This window comes from Oryctolagus cuniculus, chromosome 4, assembly GCF_964237555.1.
Source record: "Oryctolagus cuniculus chromosome 4, mOryCun1.1, whole genome shotgun sequence".
In the NCBI taxonomy this organism is placed as follows: domain Eukaryota; kingdom Metazoa; phylum Chordata; class Mammalia; order Lagomorpha; family Leporidae; genus Oryctolagus; species Oryctolagus cuniculus.
The window spans coordinates 2,174,966-2,197,046 of NC_091435.1; the positions used below are offsets into that span (position 1 = coordinate 2,174,966).

Consider the following 22,081-nt stretch of genomic DNA (forward strand, 5'->3'; position numbering starts at 1 on the left):
TAGGCCGAGAACCCTCGGAGGCAGGGCCACCCGCAGGGTCTGACACCCCGGGGGTCCTGGCTGCCCCGCACCATGCCCGCGGAGGGACCAGTGCCAACTGCCCTGGGCAGGCAGGCTCACGCAGAAGCAACCCGCAGGGCACCGGCTCTTCCTCCCTGAGCGCCAGGGGCTCCCCCTGCCCACAGCATCACCCCACCCTGGCCCACGGGAGGGCGCACCGCCCACCCCAACCCTCGGCCCTGCGGGAGCGCCCGCAGAAGCCGGCCTGGTGGGGAGGGTGCCGCCCTGGCCGGAAGTGCACTCACTCTGCTCCCGTACCCTTTGAAGAACCCTAGAACCCAGAGTTCATGGACACTTTGTTAAAAACATAAATAACTCCACAGATAAAAAAAACCCGAGTCCAGAGAGGCGAGCAGCGGCCCCTCCCAGGGTGCCCAGCGTGGCCCTCTATAGCCCCAGCCCAGCCCCCAGCAGGTGCAGCTCCTCCTCCTCCTCCCCCTGCCCCTCCCCCTCCCCCTCGGAAGCTGCTTCTTCCAGGCTGTGTTTCAGGCCCCGCTGCTTGGAGACCGCCAGCGTGTACTGAATGTTGTAGCGGTTCCAGTCACAGCTGACGGCACAGGTCCGGTCAGCAGGGCACACGGGGTCCGGTCACAACAGCACAGGTCCGGTCAGCACGGCACAGGCGACGGCACACGGGGCAGTCGGCAGAGGTGGCAGCACACGGGGTCAGTCGGCGGCATCCGGGGTCAGTCGGCGGCACACGGGGCAGTCAGCAGAGGCACCGGGTGAGGTGAGAACAGGCAACAGCACAGGACATCAGGTCAGCACAGGTGATACACCGTCTTCCACCCCATCGCAGACCCCAGCCCTCCCTGGCCCCGACCAGCACGGACGACGGGACAAGACGTCCCCACCAGCTTCCTCCTCCCCCCTCCTGTGAGGCCCTGCCCCTGCCGTGAAGGCCCCAGCCCAGGTCAGGCCACGTGGCTGTGGGTGCCCTCGGTCAGCGCCCAGGAGAGCCACAGCTCCAGCCACCAACACACGGCCAGACAAGGCTCCCCAAGGGGCGACCCGCGGGACGGTGCCCTCTCCGCCAGACACCTCTCCTCCTGGACGCCTCAGGCAAGGCCAGGTGCAGCACGGGGAGGCACCCAGCTTCCTGCACTGGGGAGGTAGGCCCAGGGGCCCTGAAGGCGTGACACGTGGGACGCCTGGTGGGCACTCGGCCCGGCTCTGCTGGCCTGTAGGGCCCTGGGAGTGCTAGGACTGAAGTGCAGAACCGCCACGAAGCACGAGGCTGGGAGCACTTGCGCTGGCCCGGCTCTGTCTCCATCCCCACTTGCAGACGCGCAAACAGCTCAGCGCCCCACACTGCTCCGACCCGAGAGCTGAGGCCACCTCCAGCTCCGGCAGCTGCCGCTGGCCCGCGTACTCAGCCCCAGCCTCGGATAAGGTCAAGTCCCTCAGATCCCACCCGTGAGGTGTCTGTGCCCCCCATCACGCACAGGTGATGCGATGTGCCCCTCCCCCACCCCGTCAGGCACAGGTGACACCTGGGGCGTCTGTGCCCCTCCCCCACCCCGTCAGGCACAGGTGACACCTGGGGCGTCTGTGCCCCTCCCCCCACCCCGTCAGGCACAGGTGACACCTGGGGCGTCTCTGCCCCTCCCCCCACCCCATCAGGCACAGGTGACACCTGGGGCGTCTGCGCCCCTCCCCCCACCCCGACAGGCACAGGTGACACCTGGGGTGTCTGTGCCCCTCCCCCCACCCCGTCAGGCACAGGTGACACCTGGGGCGTCTGTGCCCCTCCCCCCACCCCGTCAGGCACAGGTGACACCTGGGGCGTCTCTGCCCCTCCCCCCCCCACGTCAGGCACAGGTGACACCTGGGGCGTCTGTGCCCCTCCCCCCACCCCGTCAGGCACAGGTGACACCTGGGCGTCTATGCCCCAGCATGCACAGCTGACGGCTGTGGGGGGGGTCTCTGCCCCCCCCCCCGTCAGGCACGGGAGAACGAGCACTCCGACGCCCTCGGGGGACGCAGGGCCGAGCCCCCGACTCACAGCTTGGAGAGGCTGTCCAGGTGCCGCTGGATGCTCCTCTGCAGGGACTGCACGGCGGGCAGCAGCGCCCCGGCCCTGGGGAGGCGGTCAGCGGTCAGCGGTCAGCGGGCCTCGCCGGGCGGGGCGGGGCCGGGCGGGGCGTGCTACCTGGACTTCAGCTTGTGCCCGTGCAGCAGGAGCAGCCTCTGCGCCCACGTGAGGTAGAACTCGAGGTGGCGGGACGCTTCGAAGGACGCCGCCAGGAACTGCAGCACCTTCTCCACGTAGAGCTCGGGCAGGGAGGCGCCCACGACCTCAACTGCAACAGGAGGGGCCGTGCTCACCCCGGCCAGGCCGTGCCCGCCCCGCCCGCTTGGCCCTGGGCTCACTCTCGTCCCAGGGCACCCCCTCCAGGGCCCCGCCCCGCCTGCCCCGCCGCGGGCTCACTCTCGTCCCAGGGCACGGCCTCCAGCGCCTCCTGCACCAGCTTCTGCTCGTTGAGCCGGAAGGCCATGAGGATGGCCCGGGTGAACTCCCGCCGGTGCAGGGCCTCGCGGATCCGGCCGGGGGTGACGCTCGTGTCCAGCTCAAAGGGGTCGAAGAGCATCTGAGAGTCCAGGGAGTAGAGGAGGAGCCCCTCGGTGGTGGTGGCCGCCCAGCAGCGCCCTGCGGGGTCAGGCACTGAATCCTAGCGGTCTGAGTCCCCGTGGCCCACAATGCCGCAGTACAAGAGGGGTCAGGGGCACGGAGCCCGCCGGCGGACTCTCCCAGAGCCGCGCCGCACACGGCACTTCTGTGAAGGGAGGGCATCGTGGCGTCGAAAGCCCCACGGCCTGTTGCAGCCACAGACGACAGAGGCCGGTGACCGTGGCCGCACCCAGGCCACCCTGAGTGGCAGGAGCAGGCGGCCAGCTGGGTCTGCAGGCACGGGCTCACCCAGCGCCGTGGCCCGTCTCCTGCTGCAGCGGGAGAGCCTCTGCTCAGGGCGCCCCTCCCCGCGGTGCGGTGCGGTGCCGGGGGCTCGGGAAGCTGCCCACCAGGGCTCACAGCACCACACGTGGCCCGCAGCCCACTCCGTGACCACCCTCGTCCCTGGCAGGAGAGGCCCCAGACCCCGAGCCAGGGGCTCACCAGTAGGAGAGAAGCGCAGCGAAGTCACCCTGATCTCAGGCTTGAAGTGGCGAGAGCTCATGTCCCCTGCGGAGAGCGAGCGGAGGACCAGGCTGCCCGGGCCGCCCAGCACCCCCAGCCCAGCCTGCTGGCCTGCCCTGCTCGTCCACACCGAGCGGCTGGGCCCTGCGCAGGGCCTCCCCCATCCCGAGGGCACACAGCCAACAGACTACCCGCCGGCTGCAGGACAAGGCCCCCGCCCGGCACGGTGCCCAACGCCAGCAGAGAGAGAGGCGCCCCCAAGTGTGGCTGGTGGTGTCCCCGCACGCCCGACACCCGGCTTCCCACACTTCCGTGGAGACACGCGCGCCCTCGGAGCCTCTCGGGGGCGTCTCAGCCCTGAGCCCCGAGCCCACACCGCAGACTCCCCCACACAGGCTGGCCGCGGGAGCAGAGCGAGGGGCAGCAGCACCCCAGCCCCCAGCACGGCCCCTGGGCAAGGCGGGCGGGGCCTCTGCTCACCTTTCTTCACGCCAGGCAGCGGCACGGCCACGCCGTCCTCCTCACCGGCGTCCTGATCGATCAGTGCCAGGTTGCCAAACTCTGTCATTTTCCTCCGGTTCAGAAATTCCTGAGAGCAGAAGTCATGACCGCCCCGTCATGTCCCTGACCCTGGATGAGCCCAGCCCTGTCTGTCCAGACACAGGCTTGCTCGTCCCCTCCAGCCTGCCCCGGCCACGCAGCACCAGCGAGCTGGCACGTCACCAAGGATGCTGGCCCCAGAAGCCCAAGAACGCCTCGCCTGCGGGGGCGGAGCCTGTGAACCCTGGGAGCCCGAGCGGGGGTCTCCAAGAGTGGAGACGGCACCGGCCGGGAGCTCGGCCCACGCGTGTGCAGGATGCTGTGCCAGGGCAGGGCCCACCAGCAGCCCCTGCGGTCACACTGTCCCTGGCAGGCCGTAAGCACGCGCCCTGCACCCCAGCCCAGCCTCGGAGCCGCCTGCTCAGGGCAGGGCCAGCCCAGGCCTCCTGCCACCCTGCAGCCTCGGCTCCCGCGTTTCCGGCAGGCCCCCCCAACCTGGCGCTGGCGGGCCGCCCTGGGTTCACCTCCATGGCGCCCTGCAGCCTCGGCTCATGCATTTCCGGCAGGGCCCCCCAACCCGGCGCTGGCGCGAGCGGGCCACCCCGGGCTCACCTCCATGGCGCCCTGCAGCCTCGGCTCCCGCGTTTCCGGCAGGCCCCCCGACCTGGCGCTGGCGGGCCGCCCTGGGTTCACCTCCATGGCGCCCCGCAGCCTCGGCTCATGGGTTTCCGGCAGGGCCCCCCAACCCGCACTGGCGCACGGGCCGCCCCGGGCTCACCTCCATGGCGTCCAGGGAGAGGTTGCTGGAGATCTCAAACTTCTTCCTCAGAATCTGCTCCCGCACGTGGTAGATGCACACGAACTTGGACATGCCTCCCGCCAGGATGCTCTGGCCGTCAGCAGAGTAGCACAGCGTGGTGAAGGCCCTGGGGCGGGGAGGCAGGGCTCAGCACGGGCTCCTAGGAGGTGACCCCACCCCGGCCCCTGGAAGGCAGACGCCTCACCAGGGCACCCCCAGGCTCCCTGCCTCCCTGGAGACCCTTCAGAAACCCAGCCTCCGCACCGTGGCCATCTGCAGCCGCAGGGGCAGCGCCGCAGTCGGGCATGGAGGAGGCTGGGAAGGGAGCTGCCGGCCGCCTCCCCCCACCCAGAGCTCTCCCTGCAGAGACCACATGGCTCTGTGGAAACCTGGAACCAGGCCCTCACCACACAGTGGGCTCCAAACTCAGGACACTGGCCTCAGACCAGGCAGACGCCCAAACGACGAGGGGGAACCAAGACAAACTGGCTAGCGCCAAAAGTTAAACTCTAGCAGATCAAAGACCCCCAGCGAACACGTGAGGACGGCTCACGGCCTGGGCCGTGCCTGCACACGGGGAGGAGGCGAGATTCGGACGGGAGGGGCGGAGGGGCGCCTCTCCCCAGAGACATAGAAACGCACCGAGCACGTCCAGCGTGCCACGTCACCCGGGGAAAAACCAAACCCATCCAAACCCCAGCCCGGGGTGGGTGAGGAGGCTGCGGCCGCCGCGCACGCTGGCGCTCACTCATTCGGACACGGAGCCCCGCGGGGAACTGGGAACGGGGGCTGCGGCCGGGCTCAGTGCATCCCCAGAGACGGCCCGGCTCTGCTGCACAGCCTGGTGCTGCCCGGCGCGTGTACCGGGCTCAGGCCGGCTCAGGGGCCACTCCCCATGATGAGGGGATGGCGGCTCCACGTCCATGAAGCAACTGAGCACCGCGAGGCAGCATCGTGACGGAAAAGCGGACTCCTGCCTCTCGGAGGTCAAGAGGCCGCTGTGGCCGCCGCAGGTCCACGCGGCCCGTGCGTCAGCAAGGCTGCTGGGAGAGCTCGGGCCCTGGGGCAGCGTGCGGAGGGAGGGCTCACACCCCGCAGGCCCTGGCAGGCTAACTGGGGGTGGGGGCACTCACTTGCCCTTGGCCGAGTGCTTGGCTGTGATCTTGTCCAGCTCCTTCCGGCCCGTCTTGAGGTCGTGCCTGCCCTCGATGGAGCCGGTCTGCACAGCGTTCTCAGGGTCCCAGAAGGTGATCTGTGAGTTCAGCGTGGCCACAGCCAGCTCCGCACCATCAGGGCGAAAAGTCACAGCCAGAGCTGGCAACAGACACGGGGGCTCAGGCCTGGGCCCCCGCCCCGGGACACCGGCTGCCCCCAGCAGGCAGGAGGGGCCGCAGTCCAGTCGGGCACGACTCCGCACAGCGTGGCCCAGGCTGCGGCACACACGGGCGGGAGGGTGGTGACAGGGCGAGTCCCCAGGTGACAGCAAAGGCTACCTGAGGGGGAATGCCAAGCCCTGCAGACACTGGACTGAGTGAACGCCCCACCTGCTGCGGCAGGCACGGCAGGAGCAGGGGACCCACGGCACCCAGGCTGGCGGACAGTGCGTGGGGACGCAGGGTCGTTCAGCTCTGCCGTCCCTGGCCCACGGCTGTGAGCCAGCGTCACCCTGCAGCCAATCCAGAAGGCCAGCTGCTGGCCCTGACCTGGACAGGAGGCAGCCCAGCCCGGCCCAGCCCAGCCCAGCCCACCCCAGCCCAGCCCGGCCCGGCCGCCTCGTGCCCCAGGGTGCCCCCAGGGAGGCCATGTTCCTTCTGTCCCAGCCCTCGGGTTCAGGACCCACACGCACAGGGGCAGGGGGCGTCTGTGTGCCAGACAAGGCGAGGGCAGACCGACGGCCGTCTGCACTCACCATCAGAGGTCAGCGCCAGCGTCTCCTTGGTCCTCCAGCTGTCATACATGTCCCACAGGCGCACCGTCTTGTCCCAGGAGGCGCTGGCCAGGATGGACTTCATTGGGTTAAAACACAGGCCGCTGATGGGCCCCTCGTGGCCGGACAAAACCTGCAGCAGCAGCAGCGTGGGGAGCAGAGGTGAGGAGGGGCGGCTGGCGGGCAGGCCAGAGCCCTCCTGGAAACAGCCACCCAGCCCCTGCAGAGCCAGCCCTTACGTCCAGGAGCCTGCCCGTCTGCATGGACCACACGAAGATCTCGAAGGAGTCCTGGGCCCCCGCACAGACGATCTCCCCACTCGAGTCCACAGCCACACAGGAGAACTGCGTGGGGCGCGGAGACGTGAACGTGCGGAAGTTGCGGTACCTGCCGGGGAAGGGAGCGGACATGGGTCACGGGGGCGGGGGACACGCAGCGCCCTGGAGCCCCCAGCCCCGCGGGGACAGCAGTCACCTGTGCAGGTCAAAGGCACGCACGGTGCCGTCCATGGACGAGGTCACGATGACGTAGCCGGTGGCAGTGAAGGTCACGCCCGTGACTCCACTCGAGTGCTCCGTGAAAGTGACGAAGCAGAAGCCACTGAGGGTGTTCCACACCTTGACCTGGGCGGGAGGGAGAGGGAGCGGTGAGGGGGCAGGCAGGCCAGCCCCCCCCCGGCCCAGGGCCACCTGACCCCCTCTGTCCTCCAGGTGCTCAGGAGCCCACCTTGCCGTCGTCCCCGCCGGTGACGATGTACTGGCCATCGGGGGAGTAGGCCAGGGACACCATGCTGTTGAAGTGGCCCTGCTGCTTCAGCACGTAGGACTCGCTCTGCCACTCCCACACCAGCAGCTGGCCCAGGCCTGTGGCACAGGAGGGGCTGGGCACACCCGCTCAGCGGCCCGGCCCCCTTCCCACCTGGCACAGGCCTGAGGGGACAGGTGGGGAGGGGTGGAAGGAACAGAGTCCCTCGCACAGGGTCTCCACGTGACCCCAGCACTGCTGAGCAGGCTCAGGGTGGAGACTCCGCCCCCAGGCCATGAGCACCGGCCACGCCCCTCGAGGCCAGGGCCAGGGTTCCTTCAAGATCGCCCCGCCAGCAACTCCCACAGGAAACCCACACGGACTCAGGACTCGGTCGCGACTGTTGTGGAAGTGTCTCTGACGTTCCCCGGGCACAGCAGCTGGCTGCCCGCCCACCTGGCGCCGAGGGTCTGCTGTGCCCCCCCCACTTTCCCAAGGGTGCTCCGTCTACAACCCGGGACGTACCTGAGCAGCCAAAAGCAATCCAGTCCCCCGTGCTGTTGACGGCCACCGAGGCGATCCTCTGATCCGAGATGCTGGGCAGAGCACAGCCGTGAGCAGGTGAGCATCCGGCCGGCCGGGCTCCCGGCACAGGGCACCCTCCCCGCGGAGCCCCAGCGCGCCTCTCGGGCCGTGAGCAGACGGAGCGTCCAGCCGGCCGGGCTCCCGGCCAGGGCACCCTCCCCGCGGAGCCCCAGTGCGCCTCTCGGGCCGTAAGCAGATGGAGCGTCCAGCCAGCCGGGCTCCCGGCACAGGGCACCCTCCCCGCGGAGCCCCAGTGCGCCTCTCGGGCCGTGAGCAGACGGAGCTCCCAGCCGGCCGGGCTCCCGGCACAGGGCACCCTCCCCACGGAGCCTCAGTGTGCCTCTCGGGCCATGAGCAGACGGAGCGTCCAGCCGGCCGGGCTCCCGGCACAGGGCACCCTCCCCGCGGAGCCCCAGTGCGCCTCTCGGGCTGTGAGCAGACGGAGCGTCCAGCTGGCCGGGCTCCCCGCACAGGGCACCCTCCCCGCGGAGCCTCAGTGCGCAGTCCGCTTCTCATCAGCTTCCACGTGGTCTCAGAGAGACGCAGACGGCTGTGACCAGGGACTAGGAGGTCCCAGCTCTCAGGACAGCAGGGACACAGACACCATAACCCTGACCCCGGCTCCTGACAGCACCAGAGCGCAGGGCCAGGGAGTCGTCGTCCCACCGGCTTCTCTCTGGGCCTCCTGCCGGCCCCAGAGCCCTCACTGCAGGAAGCAGGCACGGCTCAGCCTCCACCCACCCAGCATGGAGGCCTCAGCGCCCCAGACACCCAGTGAGCAGAAGACGCACCTCAGGGAGTGGATGAGGTTGAACTCCGGGAGCTCATGAAGATGGAAGATTCCAGAAGCAAAGCCAGTGACCAAGAGGTGGATCTTCTTGTGATACGCCGCAGCTGTCAGGTTGTTAAAATCTCCCTCTTTATTGAAGAAGTACCTAGCAGGGAGGTGGCATGGTGGGAAGAGCCACAGAGCCAGGCCAGTCTCTCCCCTCCGGCCCAGGCCCGTGGCCACCTGCACACTCTGCCCCACCCCCAAGCTCCAGACCCAGGAAGCCTGTGAGAGGGTCTCCCCTCACTGGCTGACCCCGAGCCAGAGGCCGGTGGGGCACGCAGCGGGACAGGCAGCAGGGGAGGGGAGGGCAGGGCCTGCCCTTGGGAGGAGCCCATGGGCCTTCCTGCCTGCCCCTGGAACCCACTCACACAGACGTGACCCCAGCAGCGCCTCCTCCCCCACCCTCCCTCCCACGTCCCCTTCGTAGCAAAGCAGCGCCCTGCCCCCTCCTGCCCCTGTGCCCCTCGGACAAGTGACCGACTGGAGACAGAACCTCTCACCACAGTTCCAGCTCAGCCGGCAGCCCCTCCCGGAACCTGACCTCCTCCAGATGGGACGGCTGCTTCCCAGGGCTCCCCACAGGAGATCAGACCGCTGGCTACTCCTCCCCTCTGCAGAGCCCCCGCACCCACAGGCCCAAGAAGGATCCCACTCCCCCCCCTTCCCTCCCCAGCAAGGCTCTCATCCAAAGCCCAGAACCCTCCAGGACAGAACTGCCGGTGACGCCCACTGCCGCCTGTCACCCCACGTCCCTTCTCCCCGGATGGGAGGAAGCCACAAAGGGCAGGTGACGTGTTCTCAGTGGCTGGAAGGGCCCAGCAGACCACGGGCACCCAGCCCTGCTGCCTGCAGGAGTCCAGGCTGGGACAGACCGTGACAGGCACAGCCACCCACAGCCCACTCTGGGACAGCTTCTCGGCTGAGCCCAGCTTGGAACGGGCCTGCTGCAGGCAGCTACGGAGCCTGGGGAGTGGGATTCAGCCCACCCAGGTGAGCAGGGCTGGAGGAAGCACAGGCGACTCCCCGCTCAGCACAATATGGCCCTGAGAGCCGGGGCAGGGGGGCCGCAGCAGCCCACACCCCAGCAGGTCCACGCGGCCCCTCCCCTGGGTCCTCAGTGTTCCCCAAGAGGCTGACCAGGCCACAAACCCACACCAGCCAGCACTCACGCCGGCCAGGCCACAAACCCACACCAGCCAGCACTCACGCTGGCCAGGCCACAAACCCACACCAGCCAGCACTCACGCTGGCCAGGCCACAAACCCGCACCAGCCAGCACTCACGCTGGCCAGGCCACAAACCCGCACCAGCCAGCACTCACACTGGCCAGGCCACAAACCCGCACCAGCCAGCACTCACACTGGCCAGGCCATGAGGGCTGCCAGCGTCTCACTGCCCCCCCCCCACCAGGGACGGGGACCTCAGGGCACAGGGCAGGGTCTCAACACCCCAGCAGCCAAGGTTCTGGAATCTGGGCCAAGACCCAAGCCTGTTCTCAGTCCCCCGAGGCAGGAGCCCCCCAGGCCCGGCACTCGAGAGCCCGCCTCCGGGACCTACTTGGCCAGCCGCGAGTACTGCACTTTTCCTTTCCGCTCCTCCTCGGGCGGCGCGGCTTTCCCCCGGACGGTGGTCTCCCGCGCCCCCTCGGCCCCCTCCTCCTCCTCCTCCTCGGCTGCCTCTGCCTCCCGCTGCAGCAGCTCTGCCTTCCAGCCCGTGGGGGCCTTCAGCCGCAGGCCCTCGGGGGGGGTGTCACAGTGCCACACGCACAGCACGCCGTCCTGGCTGAGCGAGTACAGCTGCAAGGGAGCACCGGTGGGGTGTGGGTCCTCCGTCCGCTCCGTCCCAAGGCCCCTCCCAGAGATAGCCAGGGCCACCGTTACCCCGAGAGCCCAGGGGCAGCGCAGCCAGCCCGGGGCAGGGGTCTCAGCAGACATACATCCAGGCTGTTGGACTCGAAGAAGCAGGCCACGATGGCGTCCTTGTGTCCCCCGAGGGCGTAGTAGATGAGGTTGTCCCAGCGCTCAGCTCCGAACACCCAGGTGGACGTGTCTCTGCTCCCAACCACAAAGCACCTGGAGCACAGGGGTGGCGTCACCCTGCGCGGTGAGCCAGGGCGCGGCCAGCCCAGAACACCCGCTCCCTTCTGCGGCACCAGGACCGGGCCCGGCTCCTCCCATGTCCCCCAAATGCAGCCTGGGGCGTGCAGCCAGGGCCCTGGGGGCCACACACCACTGCCAGCCTCCGCCCCCCATCCCCACACACAGCCCCACGGGATGGACGCAGCAGGGCTGAGAAAGCCAGAACAGGGCCAGTCTCCGGGGAGGGGCAGGCCACATGCTCAGGGGCTCTCGTGTGACCACAGCAGGGTCACCCCCGCCAGTCCCTCCTCCTGAGCCCAGAGCGTGCGCTCTGGTTTCCAGCGCAGAGCAGGCCCAGCCAGGACCCAGCAGCCCAACGCTGAGGGCCGCGCTCAGACTAGGCAGGACGTCTGGGCAGGGGGCCTGCGCCTCCCGGCCTCACTTGGAGTCATCGGTCCAGTCGATGCACGTGGTCTCGTCATAGGGCCCAAAGTAGGTCTTGTCCAGGACGAAGGCGTTGAACTCTCGCTTCCTCCCAGGGGCGTGGTACATCTGAGCTATGTTGCCCTTTGTGACGACAAACTTCCTGCAAGGGAATCAGGAACAGTCACTCTGGGGGCCACCCCCAGACGACAGCCCCCACACCCTCCACCTGGGGCTCCGGAGTCGCCCGTCCCCCGCAGGACGGACGCCCGGCTTTCTGCTCCCAGGTCGCCAGTGCTGGACGCTGACCCCACGCCCAAGCAGGTGGCCTCTGACCAGAGCCGCTTACCTGCCGTCGGGGGAGAAGGAGACGCTGTGCACGGAGCCCTTGAAGTGGAAGTGGTGCAGCACGGACCGGCAGGCCAGGCTGACCAGCAGCGCGTCGCCCCCTGCAGGAGGCAGAGGGGACAGCCTGTGGCCACCCGGGGCCCCCGCCTGCCCCGCAGGCCCCTCCTCAGCCCAGCGCGGCCCTGGCACACAGCACAGGGAGGGCAGACACGGGCCCACGGCGGAGCGGGCCACCGGGGCCGGGGTTTGGCTCTGGCCTCCACAGTCCTCTCCCCCTGCACCATACCTTCATCGACGATGATGGCGAGGCGGCCGTCCGGGGACAGCCCCATGCACTTGACGTTGTACCGAGTGGCCAGGGGCAGCGTTTCAGACTTGTTGCTGAAACAAAAGCCACAAGGCGTCGTGGGTCTCCCGCGTCAGACAAGGGAGCCCGGCCAGGCCGCAGCCGGCTCACACCACACCCTCTGCAGGAAGTCTGGCGAGACCTCGCGACCCCAGGAGACCGAGGGGCTGCCCGGTGACAGCGCGTGCGAGGCTGCCACACAGGCGGAAGACGCTCTCTAGACAGCTCCCGGATCTGACCATCACTTCCCAAACGCCCCTGGGCGGACGCGGGGTCCTAACTTCGGAAAGCCCCCCGGCTCCCTTACCCAACAACAGGGTCACAGCCAGGGCCCCCGCACCCAGCGCACACAGGTCCGGGACCCCGGCCGAGCCCCCGCGGCCGCCTGGCCGCACTTACTTCTTCAGGTCAAACACGGTGACCCTGTTCCCCACAGGGCTGAGGACGGAATTCCCATCCCGCGTGAAGTTCAGGTTTCCACGCCGGTAAACTGTGCCCAGCAAGTTTGAAAACTGAGAAGAAAGTAAATTTGAAGGTGCAGGTGAGGCACGCGGGCCACCTGTTCACGGAGGACGAGACGAGCCGGGCGCCCCCACACCCAGGCAGCTGCGCGGGGCACACCACGCCGCGCCGCGCCCACCCCGCACCCAGCTCGGGGAACACCGCACGGCGCACCGTGCCCACCCCGCACCCAGCTCGGGGCACACCACGCCGCGCCGCGCCCACCCCGCACCCAGCTCGGGGCACACCGCGCCGCGCCCACCCAGCACCCAGCTCGGGGAACACCGCGCCGCGCCCACCCCCGCACCCAGCTCGGGGAACACCGCGCCGCGCCCACCCCGCACCCAGCTCGGGGCACACCATGCAGCGCCGCGCCCACCCCCGCACCCAGCTCGGGGAACACCGCGCCGCGCCCACCCCGCACCCAGCTCGGGGCACACCATGCAGCGCCGCGCCCACCCCGCACCCAGCTCGGGGAACACCGCGCCGCGCCCACCCCGCACCCAGCTCGGGGAACACCGCACGGCGCCGCGCCCACCCGGCACCCAGACAGCGTCACAGCCATCCCCGTCCTCACGGCCCGACCCACGCACCCAGCGGGGCGCTCCCGGGACCCGCGGCACGCGGGGAAGCGGCTCCCGGCCTGCGCGCTCGCAGCGCCACGCGGCCCGCCGCACGATCCCGAGGCCGACAGCAGCGGGGCCAGGTCCCGCGGGCGGAAAGGCGGGAGCCCGCGGCCCCGAGCGCGGCGCAGGCGCGACCACCGCCGGGCGGCGGCCCCGGCCCCCAGCCCCGGGCCCCCGGCCACGCGCCCTCCCCGGAGGCGAGGAGCCGACGCCGCGGGGCGCCTCCTCCCCTCAGCCCGCGGCGGGAGCCGCCGGCGCCCCAGGCCGTCCCGCTAGGCCCGCGGGGAGGCAGGGCCGCAGCAGCCTCGCTCACCCGGTACGAGAACTTCATCGCCGCGCCTCACACGCGTGCCGCGAAGCCGCGCCGCCCCACTTCCGGGACCAGACCGGGCCCGGCTCCCGCGGCGCGCACTTCCGGGGCGGGCACCCGCGGCCGGCAGCCACTGCGCTCCCAGCGGCCGGGGAGGCGGACCCGCCCCGCCTGAGGCGGGGCCTCGCCGGAGCCCCGCCCCACCCACCGAGGCGGGGCCTCGCCGGAGCCCCGCCCCACCCACCGAGGCGAGGCCTCGCCGGAGCCCCGCCCCAGGCTCCGCCCCACCCACCGAGGCGGGGCCTCGCCGGTACCCAGGCCCGGGCCCCGCCCGCGGTCCCGAGCCGGACCGGCAGGCGCTCCCGGGGCGGTGTGAAGCCGCGGGGCCGCATTGCCCGTACTTAACGAATCCAGGAAAGATAAGGAAGGGGCCCAAGGAGGACGAGACCCGTGGGAGGCCGACGACAGGGGCCCCGACACCCGTGCTAGCCCCCGCGGGTCCTCGGGTTGAGAACCTGGGGAGGCGGGCCGGGGGCCGGGCTACAGCCGCCGCGCACCGGACAGCTGCCCCGGGTCACAGCCCGGCGAGCGCAGGGAGCTGCGGGTGCTAGCGGGGCCACCCGGAAGCCGGCCGGGCACCTCCGCCAACAGTGACAGCTGAAAGCGAGCGGGTCAACAGATCAGCGACTCGCTTTGGTAAAGTTACCCGGGCTTTTCACTTTGTATGCAGACGTGCAGGGCTTAACAACTCCGCACACTGCAGAGACCGGCCGAGCCCTGCGTGCGCTCACTGCGCTCCGCCCACCCGGGGCGGTTCCTCCCGCCACAGGGGGCCCAGGAAACTCCGAAGTCTATCCGCTCCCTCCCCGCGGGCCAGTGCGTCCTCAGCGTCTGACCGCATCCAGTCCTGGCTTCCCAAGTTCATGGCAAACACGTAAACCTCCCTTTCTGTGAAACACAGCCAAGACCCCGTGACGGCCTTTCACTGAGGAGAAACGTTAAGAAAAAGAGAAAAAGAAGAACAAGGGCTTGAAGTTCTGGACGCCGAGGGGACAGAAGCACCCGGGGACTTAATTTGGGCGATCAACAGGAACCACCTGTGGTTGTTCCCTCGGCCACAAGTACGTCAGGTTTCTCTGTCTTCTTCCCCTGAACGCAGCACCCATTGGAAATTTTCCTCCTGGGTCAGACCCCGATGGGGAGGACCCGGGGGCCACGTGCAGACCCCGATGGGCAGGACCCAGGGGCCACGTGCAGACCCCGGAGGGAGAGGACCCAGGGGCCACGCGCAGACCCCGATGGGCAGGACCCAGGGGCCACGTGCAGACCCCGGAGGCAGAGGACCCAGGGGCCACGCGCAGACCCTGATGGGGAGGACCCAGGGGCCACGTGCAGACCCCGATGTGGAGAACCCAGGGGCCACGTGCAGACCCCGGAGGGAGAGGACCCAGGGGCCACGCGCAGACCCTGATGGGGAGGACCCAGGGGCCACGCGCAGACCCTGATGGAGGACCCAGGGGCCACGTGCAGACCCCGGAGGGAGAGGACCCAGGGGCCACGCGCAGACCCTGATGGGGAGGACCCAGGGGCCACGCGCAGACCCTGATGGAGGACCCAGGGGCCACGTGCAGACCCCGGAGGGAGAGGACCCAGGGGCCACGTGCAGACCCCGGAGGGAGAGGACCCAGGGGCCACGTGCAGACCCCGGAGGGAGAGGACCCAGGGGCCACGCGCAGACCCCGATGGGGAGGACCCAGGGGCCACGCGCAGACCCCGATGGGGAGGACCCAGGGGCCACGCGCAGACCCCGATGGGGAGGACCCAGGGGCCACGCGCAGACCCCGGAGGGAGAGGACCCAGGGGCCACGTGCAGACCCCGGAGGGAGAGGCCCCAGGGGCCACGTGCAGACCCCGATGGAGGACCCAGGGGCCACGTGCAGACCCCGGAGGGAGAGGACCCAGGGGCCACGTGCAGACCCCGATGGGCAGGACCCAGGGGCCACGTGCAGACCCCGGAGGGAGAGGACCCAGGGGCCACGCGCAGACCCTGATGGGGAGGACCCAGGGGCCACGTGCAGACCCCGGAGGGAGAGGACCCAGGGGCCACACGCAGACCCCGATGGGGAGGACCCAGGGGCCACGTGCAGACCCCAGAGGGAGAGGACCCAGGGGCCACGCGCAGACCCCGATGGGGAGGACCCAGGGGCCACGTGCAGACCCCGGAGGGAGAGGACCCAGGGGCCACGTGCAGACCCCGGAGGGAGAGGACCCAGGGGCCACGTGCAGACCCCGATGGAGGACCCAGGGGCCACGTGCAGACCCCGATGGGCAGGACCCAGGGGCCACGTGCAGACCCCGGAGGCAGAGGACCCAGGGGCCGCGCGCAGACCCTGATGGGGAGGACCCAGGGGCCACGTGCAGACCCCGGAGGCAGAGGACCCAGGGGCCGCGCGCAGACCCCGATGGGGAGGACCCAGGGGCCACGTGCAGACCCCGATGGGGAGGACCCAGGGGCCACGTGCAGACCCTGATGGAGGACCCAGGGGCCACGCGCAGACCCCGGAGGGAGAGGACCCAGGGGCCACGCGCAGACCCTGATGGGGAGGACCCAGGGGCCACGTGCAGACCCCGATGGGGAGGACCCAGGGGCCACGTGCAGACCCCGGAGGGAGAGGACCCAGGGGCCACGTGCAGACCCCGGAGGGAGAGGACCCAGGGGCCACGTGCAGACCCCGATGGAGGACCCAGGGGCCACGTGCAGACCCCGATGGGGAGGACCCAGGGGCCACGTGCAGACCCCGATTGGGAGGACCCAGGGGCCACGCGCAGACCCCGAAGGGAGAGGACCCAGGGGCCACGCGCAGACCCCGATGGGGAGGACCCAGGGGCCACGTGCAGACCCCAATGGGGAGGACCCAGGGGCCACGTGCAGACCCCGATGGGGAGGACCCAGGGGCCACGTGCAGACCCCGATGGGGAGGACCCAGGGGCCACGTGCAGACCCCGATGGGAGGACCCAGGGGCCACGTGCAGACCCCGGAGGGAGAGGACCCAGGGGCCACGCGCAGACCCTGATGGGGAGGACCCAGGGGCCACGTGCAGACCCCGGAGGGAGAGGACCCAGGGGCCACGCGGCCCCTCCCCTTCCCAAGCCGCCGCCAGGGCCCGGTGCTTGGCTCTGAGCTGCACCCGGGAAGTGCAGACGTCCCTTCTGTAGGGCGATGGTCGGTTTTCACAGTAAAACCTGAGCAATCGTCTAGTTCTAACTTGCCCAGCTAGTTTGACCAAGTTATTAGTTTTGAGCTGCACATTAGATCAATTTCTGAAAAGCCTAATTAAACACTTTAATACTCATTTTCTTTACACATTTCTCCAGTTTCCACAAAAGAAGAGACATGGGGGTCACACCTCTTTTATTGAGTAGAGCTCCTCGGCCCCGCCCTCCCCGTCCAGTTCAATTCCCAGCCGGCTTCGCATGGAGGAAGAGTTCTACACGCCTGTACAAGAACACGCTCTCTGGAGCGCCGGCAAAGGCTGCACGCACCACGGCTGTGCAGACGCGCTGACTGGCCTCGCTGTTTGGTGCAACCTACACATTACAGTGGTCTGCACTTTCGAAAATAACCCGTCGCCCGTGTATACAGTCACACCCAGCCAGGTGCCCCGTGAGCCCGGGACTCAGCGGCCGAGGCTGCTCCTCGCCCCTGCGCGGCCGCCGGACCCCAGGGAGCTGCTCCAGTCCTGGGACTCACGGCACAGGAGAAACACGGCTCATACAGCGATGATTACAAGCAAAGACTTGACGTGAGCATTAATAACCCCACACGTGTGATCATTAAAATAAATATATATTTAATTCCAAGTGCATATGCTCTCCAATCAACATCATGGGGGACACGGGTACCGGAAGCATCTCTCCCTAACTCTCACCGCCGAGCGGTTCTCGCGCCCTGGTCTGGTCTCTTCCAAGCCGCGCCTCAGGTCTGCCCGGCTCCATCCCAAGGCACAGAGGGCTTCTGTCCCCTCCCCACCCCCACCCCAGCCCGCGCCCTGGAAGGGGCACAATGAGATGATAAGGGGAAAGGCCGCTATCCTCCCTCTGAGAGATGGACGAGTCCACCTTGGTCCAGGAACTGGGCAGCAGCCTGACCAGGAGGCAGCCACAGGTCACCAAGGAGACCACAAGGTCCGCTGAGACAGACGGATGTCCAGACACAGCCAGCACAGGGGAGGTCCTCGTGGAGAGACGGACAGGTGAGGAGGAGGGAGCCGGGCTCTGAGCAAGCGCTGTAGTGGGTCGCCAGCCCAGGGCCGGGCCGAACCTCGGATCACAAACACAGAAACGAGAATGGGACCACGCCGACCACCCGCGGTGTCTCCACGCCAAGTCCCGGCGGGAGCCGTCCAGCCACGATCCCTTAAAGTGCACTCGCAGTCAGTCCTGCACCGCTCCCTGAGGGGCGGTCATGTGACGCTGACTTCCAGCACGTGGTCGTCCTGGCTGGGGACCACCAGGACCTGGGTGCCTGTGCTGGCGTTGAAGACCTGGCCGGCGGGAAGCGCCTGGAGCCGGGGCATGGGCAAGCCCCTGTGCTCGCTGCCGGCGGCCGAGTGCGCACTGCCTCTCCTCTGGACGCTGCTGCTGTCCAGCTGGTCGTCCATGTGCTTGTCCACGGACAGGGTGTCGTTCTCGATCCAGCTGTCTGCAAAGCACAGGAAGTCAGGGCAAGCCACGTGGAGCTGGCCTGCACGCGCAGAGCCTCGCTGGACGTGGTCCCCGCCTGCAGCACAGCTGCCTCGCGCCCGCACCCGAGGCACTGAGCACGTGCGAACCGCGAGCCGGCCTGCATGGCCCCTTACCGGCGTCCAGCTGCGAGGAGTGTGCGGAGTGATGGGGGAGGTACTTGAACAGCCGCACGTCGGGCAGCGGCAGGTAGCCGGCGAAGAGGGGCATCACTTCCATGCGCACTCTGTGAGTGGCCTGCGCGGCCACCGGCATGGAGATGACACCGCAGCTCTTCCCACACACCGCCCAGTTGCTGCTGTTGTCGACAACTGAAACACAGGGGAGAGCCACCAGTTGGCACACGCGAGAGGAGGCGCCGTGCCGGCCACGCTCCACACGGGAGGAGGCGCCGTGCCGGCCACGCTCCACGCGGGAGGAGGCGCCATGCCGGCCACCCTCCGCAAGCCCAGAGAGGAGAGATTGGAGCTTCATAACTAAAGATACCACACACACGCAGCTCGACACACCACGAGTTCTAGTTTAGACCGGATCACGCCAGACAGCGCAGAAGGCTACAGTTAGATCGGGGTGGTGGTGGGGTGTGTGGTGAGGACACCACGGCTCTCAGGCTGCCCGCCTAGGATGGCAAGAGGAGACATAGCCTAGGCCCTCAGCACCACGCATGCCGGCAGACGCGGGCACCACAACCCTCATCTACTGCAGAGCAGCCTGCCCCAAGACGGCTGAGCTAGCAGAACAGGACCCTGCCCTCAGGACGTGGACAGCACGGCCAGGAGGCCATGGTGTCTGGTCGCAGGGACACGAAGCAGCAGCCCAGGTCGCAGAGGAGGGGCAGGGCCCTGCGCGTCAGCACTCAGAGTCAGGCTCTGAGCACCTGCACCCCGCGGACCCAAGGACGCCGTCAGGAAGCCAACAGGGGGTCCCTTCACTACGCCTCGCCGTCGAGTGCTCACCACTAACACGGAAGGTTCATGGACTGGGGCCGGCACTCCGGTGCACTACGTGTAGCCTCCACCTGCAGCACCGGCATGCCATATGGGTGCTGGTTCCAGCCCCAGCTGCTCTACTTCCGATCCAGCTCTCTGCTGTGGCCTGGGAAGGCAGTGGAGGATGGCCCAAGTGCTTGGGCCCCTGCACCCGCATGGGAGACCGGGAAGAAGCTCCCAGTTCCTGGCCTTGGATCGACGCAGCTCCAGCCGTTTGGGGAGTGAACCAGCAGAAGGAAGATCTCTCGCTCTCTCTCCCTCGGTCTCTAACTCTGCCTCTCAAATAAATAAACTTAAAAAAAAGGAAAACCACAGAGGCAGCAGAGCAATGCCACATGTTCCCATCACCGGCTTCCCAGGGGAGCCCCGTGACAGCCGGGAACCGGCACGGCCGCGGCACGGGACCGCAGCCTTGCTGCAGGTGTGGCTTTGTCTCACGTGACCACACGTCCAGGCCCACACGGAGGATGCCCCACTGCTGCCACCTCCCCCATCTCCATCACAGGAAGTCACACAGCACACAGCCTCCCGTGACCAACTGCCAAGGCAGTGCAGGGTCACGGCCCACCCTGCCCGCCCACTGGGCCAGGGCTGCAGCGAGGAGAAGCACACACGCTGGTCTACGCTGTGAGCTGCACCGGCCCTGCCTTCAGGGCCCAGGGCCTCGGTCTCAGCTCTCGGGCGGGCGCTTGCTTGAAGGCGCATGCTGTGAGCCCGTCACGTCAGAGGCATGGCCAGCAGTGCGTGCTGCCAATGCGACTCCTGCAGACTCTGAGCCAAAGTGAGCAATTTGGCAAACTCGCATTGGCCGCTGTGAGCTGGACAGAGCCCACCTGGCGAGCGCATAAGTGTCCCCCTTCCGTGCTGTCAACACCCGGACGCCCTGCACGACTCTGAAAGCCACACTTCCAAGCCACAGAGTGCGGTGGTGCACAGCGGCGTGCGGGTAACAGAACCAGGCGTCGATGGCACAGGAGCAGGAACTGCCCACTCTCGTGGTCTCGGGCTGCCCCCGGAGCCACCGCTCGGAGGACAAGGCACAAAGCTGCGCGTGCGGCAAAGGCCGCCCCTTCAGACACGTGAGGGAGGCGGGGGCTCTGAGCCAGCACGGGCGCCGGGCAGGGGGAGTCTGCTGCCGGTAGCTGGACACGGCGTAGCATCGTTCTGTGTGTTCATGAACAGCAGCATGGAACGGGTAAACCGTGGCTGTTCTAGAGTGAATAAATGAATGCTTTGTTTTCAGGGCACAAAGGTGCAGGCACCATGAGCTCTGACCTGCTGGGCCGAGGCAGCGGAGGGCTGGCAGGATCCCAAGTCAGCGGAAGCAGGCGCTGTCCTGTGAGGCCGCCGGACCTGGCCTTGCCAGACAGTGCCCTCCGAGGATGCGCCCCAAGGACAGAGCCACCACAGGGGCTTGGGCCAGGTCTCAGCGGACGCCTGTAGTCCTGGGGCGCCTGTCCCTGACAGGGAGCCCTCCTCTGGGTGGACAGGGGCTGGGCCGTGGCGGAAGACCCACCTTCATACATGAGCTTTGTGGAAAAGTACTCGTTGGACTCGGTCAGCGCCTCGTCCTTATCCACCTCCAGGAGGCCCGAGAGCCGCGTGATGGACACCTCCAGGCAGCACAGGGCGCCCGTGCGACAGTGCTCCATCCCCGCCGGGGGCGCTATCTCGGCTCTCACGGTGTACAGCGTCTGGCGGGCAGGGAGAGAGAAGTTCGGTCATGACCTCGGGAGGGCGCGTGGGCCGGCCCAGCCGTCCTGGCGGGGAGCCCCACTGCAGGCCCCCGCACCTCACCTCGGACATCCAGGCTACTCCCACGCCCAAGCAGAAAGGAGCGCGTGTGAGCGCCCACAGCCACCCCCAGATTCAGGGAGAACCGACTGCTGCTCCCCCCAGCGCTCCCGCCAGGCCACGTTTCTGTATGGGAGGAATATTCTGAGCGAACTCCTGGAGCGGCTGCCTCACCGCACCACTCAGACACTTGCTTACCAAACCACAATGCCGTTACAAGTAGCGACCTTAACAGATCCCCGGTTCCAGCCACGCCCACTCCCACGCCCTCTGCCAGGTGCTCCTGCAGCCCCCGCGCAGCTGGCACGGCGAGGTTCCCTCACGGCCCACGACGCCCCTGCCCACCCCCGCATGCCGGCGTCTCGCTTCTGGAGTTACGCATTCTCCCCCTGGGTACCCTGGCGCCCACAAGCCGCAGCACGACTCGGTTCAGGAGACGGTTCTGTCGGAACCGTAAGATCGCGAAGGGGGCCCTGAGGATGAAAAGGCGTCTGTGCTCAGCCCCTGTGGCCAGCCCGACGGACCAGGCCACGGCGTTCTCCCAGCGCCACCCAGGCTCCAGGCAGGCTTCGGATCCCAATCAATCCCCGCAGAGCTGCAGCAAACGCCCACCAACCTCCACAGGGGCTGTGACCACAGGGCCAAGGCGGGCCGACACGTGCAGCCATCGGGGCAGGCAGCAGTGGCTGTCAGACCAAGGGGCCCAGTGTGGGGAAGAACGGGGATGCTCCGAGCCCGGCGGGGAAGAGTGGAACAGGGGAGCCAGAGGCGCGGGGCGCGGAGATGGCCAGAGACGGCTGCAGGGTCTTCAGAAGCAAGCTCAGATATTCCGGGCCAGTGCAGGGCCCAGGACGTCCCACGAGGGTGCCAAGGCCATCAGAGGGGGAGGGACAGTCCCTTCAGCAAACAACGCTGTGGCCACGGAGGAGGCACGTGGAGAGCGACTGTGGGCCCCGACCACGCACCACACTCAGAACCCAGAGCGAAGCAGTCACAGACATCGGTGGAGGAGCGAGACTGTGAACGCGCAGAAGCAAGCACAGGAGGGGGTCTCCCCGCTGGAGTCACGCGCGATTTCCGAGACCTGGACTCCGAAGTCCAGCGACGCGTCCGAGCTCAGCAACACGGACAGCTCTGCGCTGCAGGGGCAGCAGCGAGGAAGTGAGAAGGCCACGGCCACTCTCGGGACGGGGAAGGGCGCGGAGAAGGCCACTCTCGGGACGGGGAAGGGCGCGGAGAAGGCCACTCTCGGGAGGGGGAAGGGCGCGGAGAAGGCCACTCTCGGGACGGGGAAGGGCG

General features: G+C 68.6%; 2 protein-coding genes across 2 annotated transcripts in view; both read right to left on the reverse strand.

Moving 5' to 3' along the window:
- Nucleotides 1–344: 344 nt before the first annotated feature.
- On the reverse strand, nt 345–13,406 carry PWP2 (PWP2 small subunit processome component). The gene is made up of 21 exons (XM_051829285.2): nt 13,259–13,406; nt 12,218–12,330; nt 11,759–11,853; nt 11,474–11,573; nt 11,144–11,287; nt 10,560–10,695; nt 10,181–10,419; nt 8,583–8,726; nt 7,732–7,802; nt 7,189–7,325; nt 6,937–7,085; nt 6,702–6,849; nt 6,445–6,595; nt 5,669–5,849; nt 4,515–4,662; nt 3,677–3,785; nt 3,176–3,241; nt 2,492–2,710; nt 2,213–2,363; nt 2,066–2,140; nt 345–607 (listed from the first exon to the last, which is right to left on the reverse strand). The coding sequence occupies exons 1-21, from the start codon at nt 13,274–13,276 to the stop codon at nt 448–450; spliced, it is 2,754 nt and encodes a 917-aa protein (XP_051685245.2). The 5' UTR covers nt 13,277–13,406; the 3' UTR covers nt 345–447.
- A 3,680-nt stretch (nt 13,407–17,086) lies between these two features.
- Nucleotides 17,087–22,081, reverse strand: part of TRAPPC10 (trafficking protein particle complex subunit 10) — an 83,925-nt gene continuing 78,930 nt past the window's right edge. Inside the window, exons 21-23 of the mRNA XM_070071770.1 lie at nt 20,505–20,682; nt 18,116–18,310; nt 17,087–17,958 (exon numbers count right to left, since the gene is read on the reverse strand). Coding sequence (XP_069927871.1) covers nt 17,720–17,958; nt 18,116–18,310; nt 20,505–20,682 — 612 coding nt within the window. The 3' untranslated portion in view covers nt 17,087–17,719. The remainder of the gene's footprint in view (nt 17,959–18,115; nt 18,311–20,504; nt 20,683–22,081) is intronic.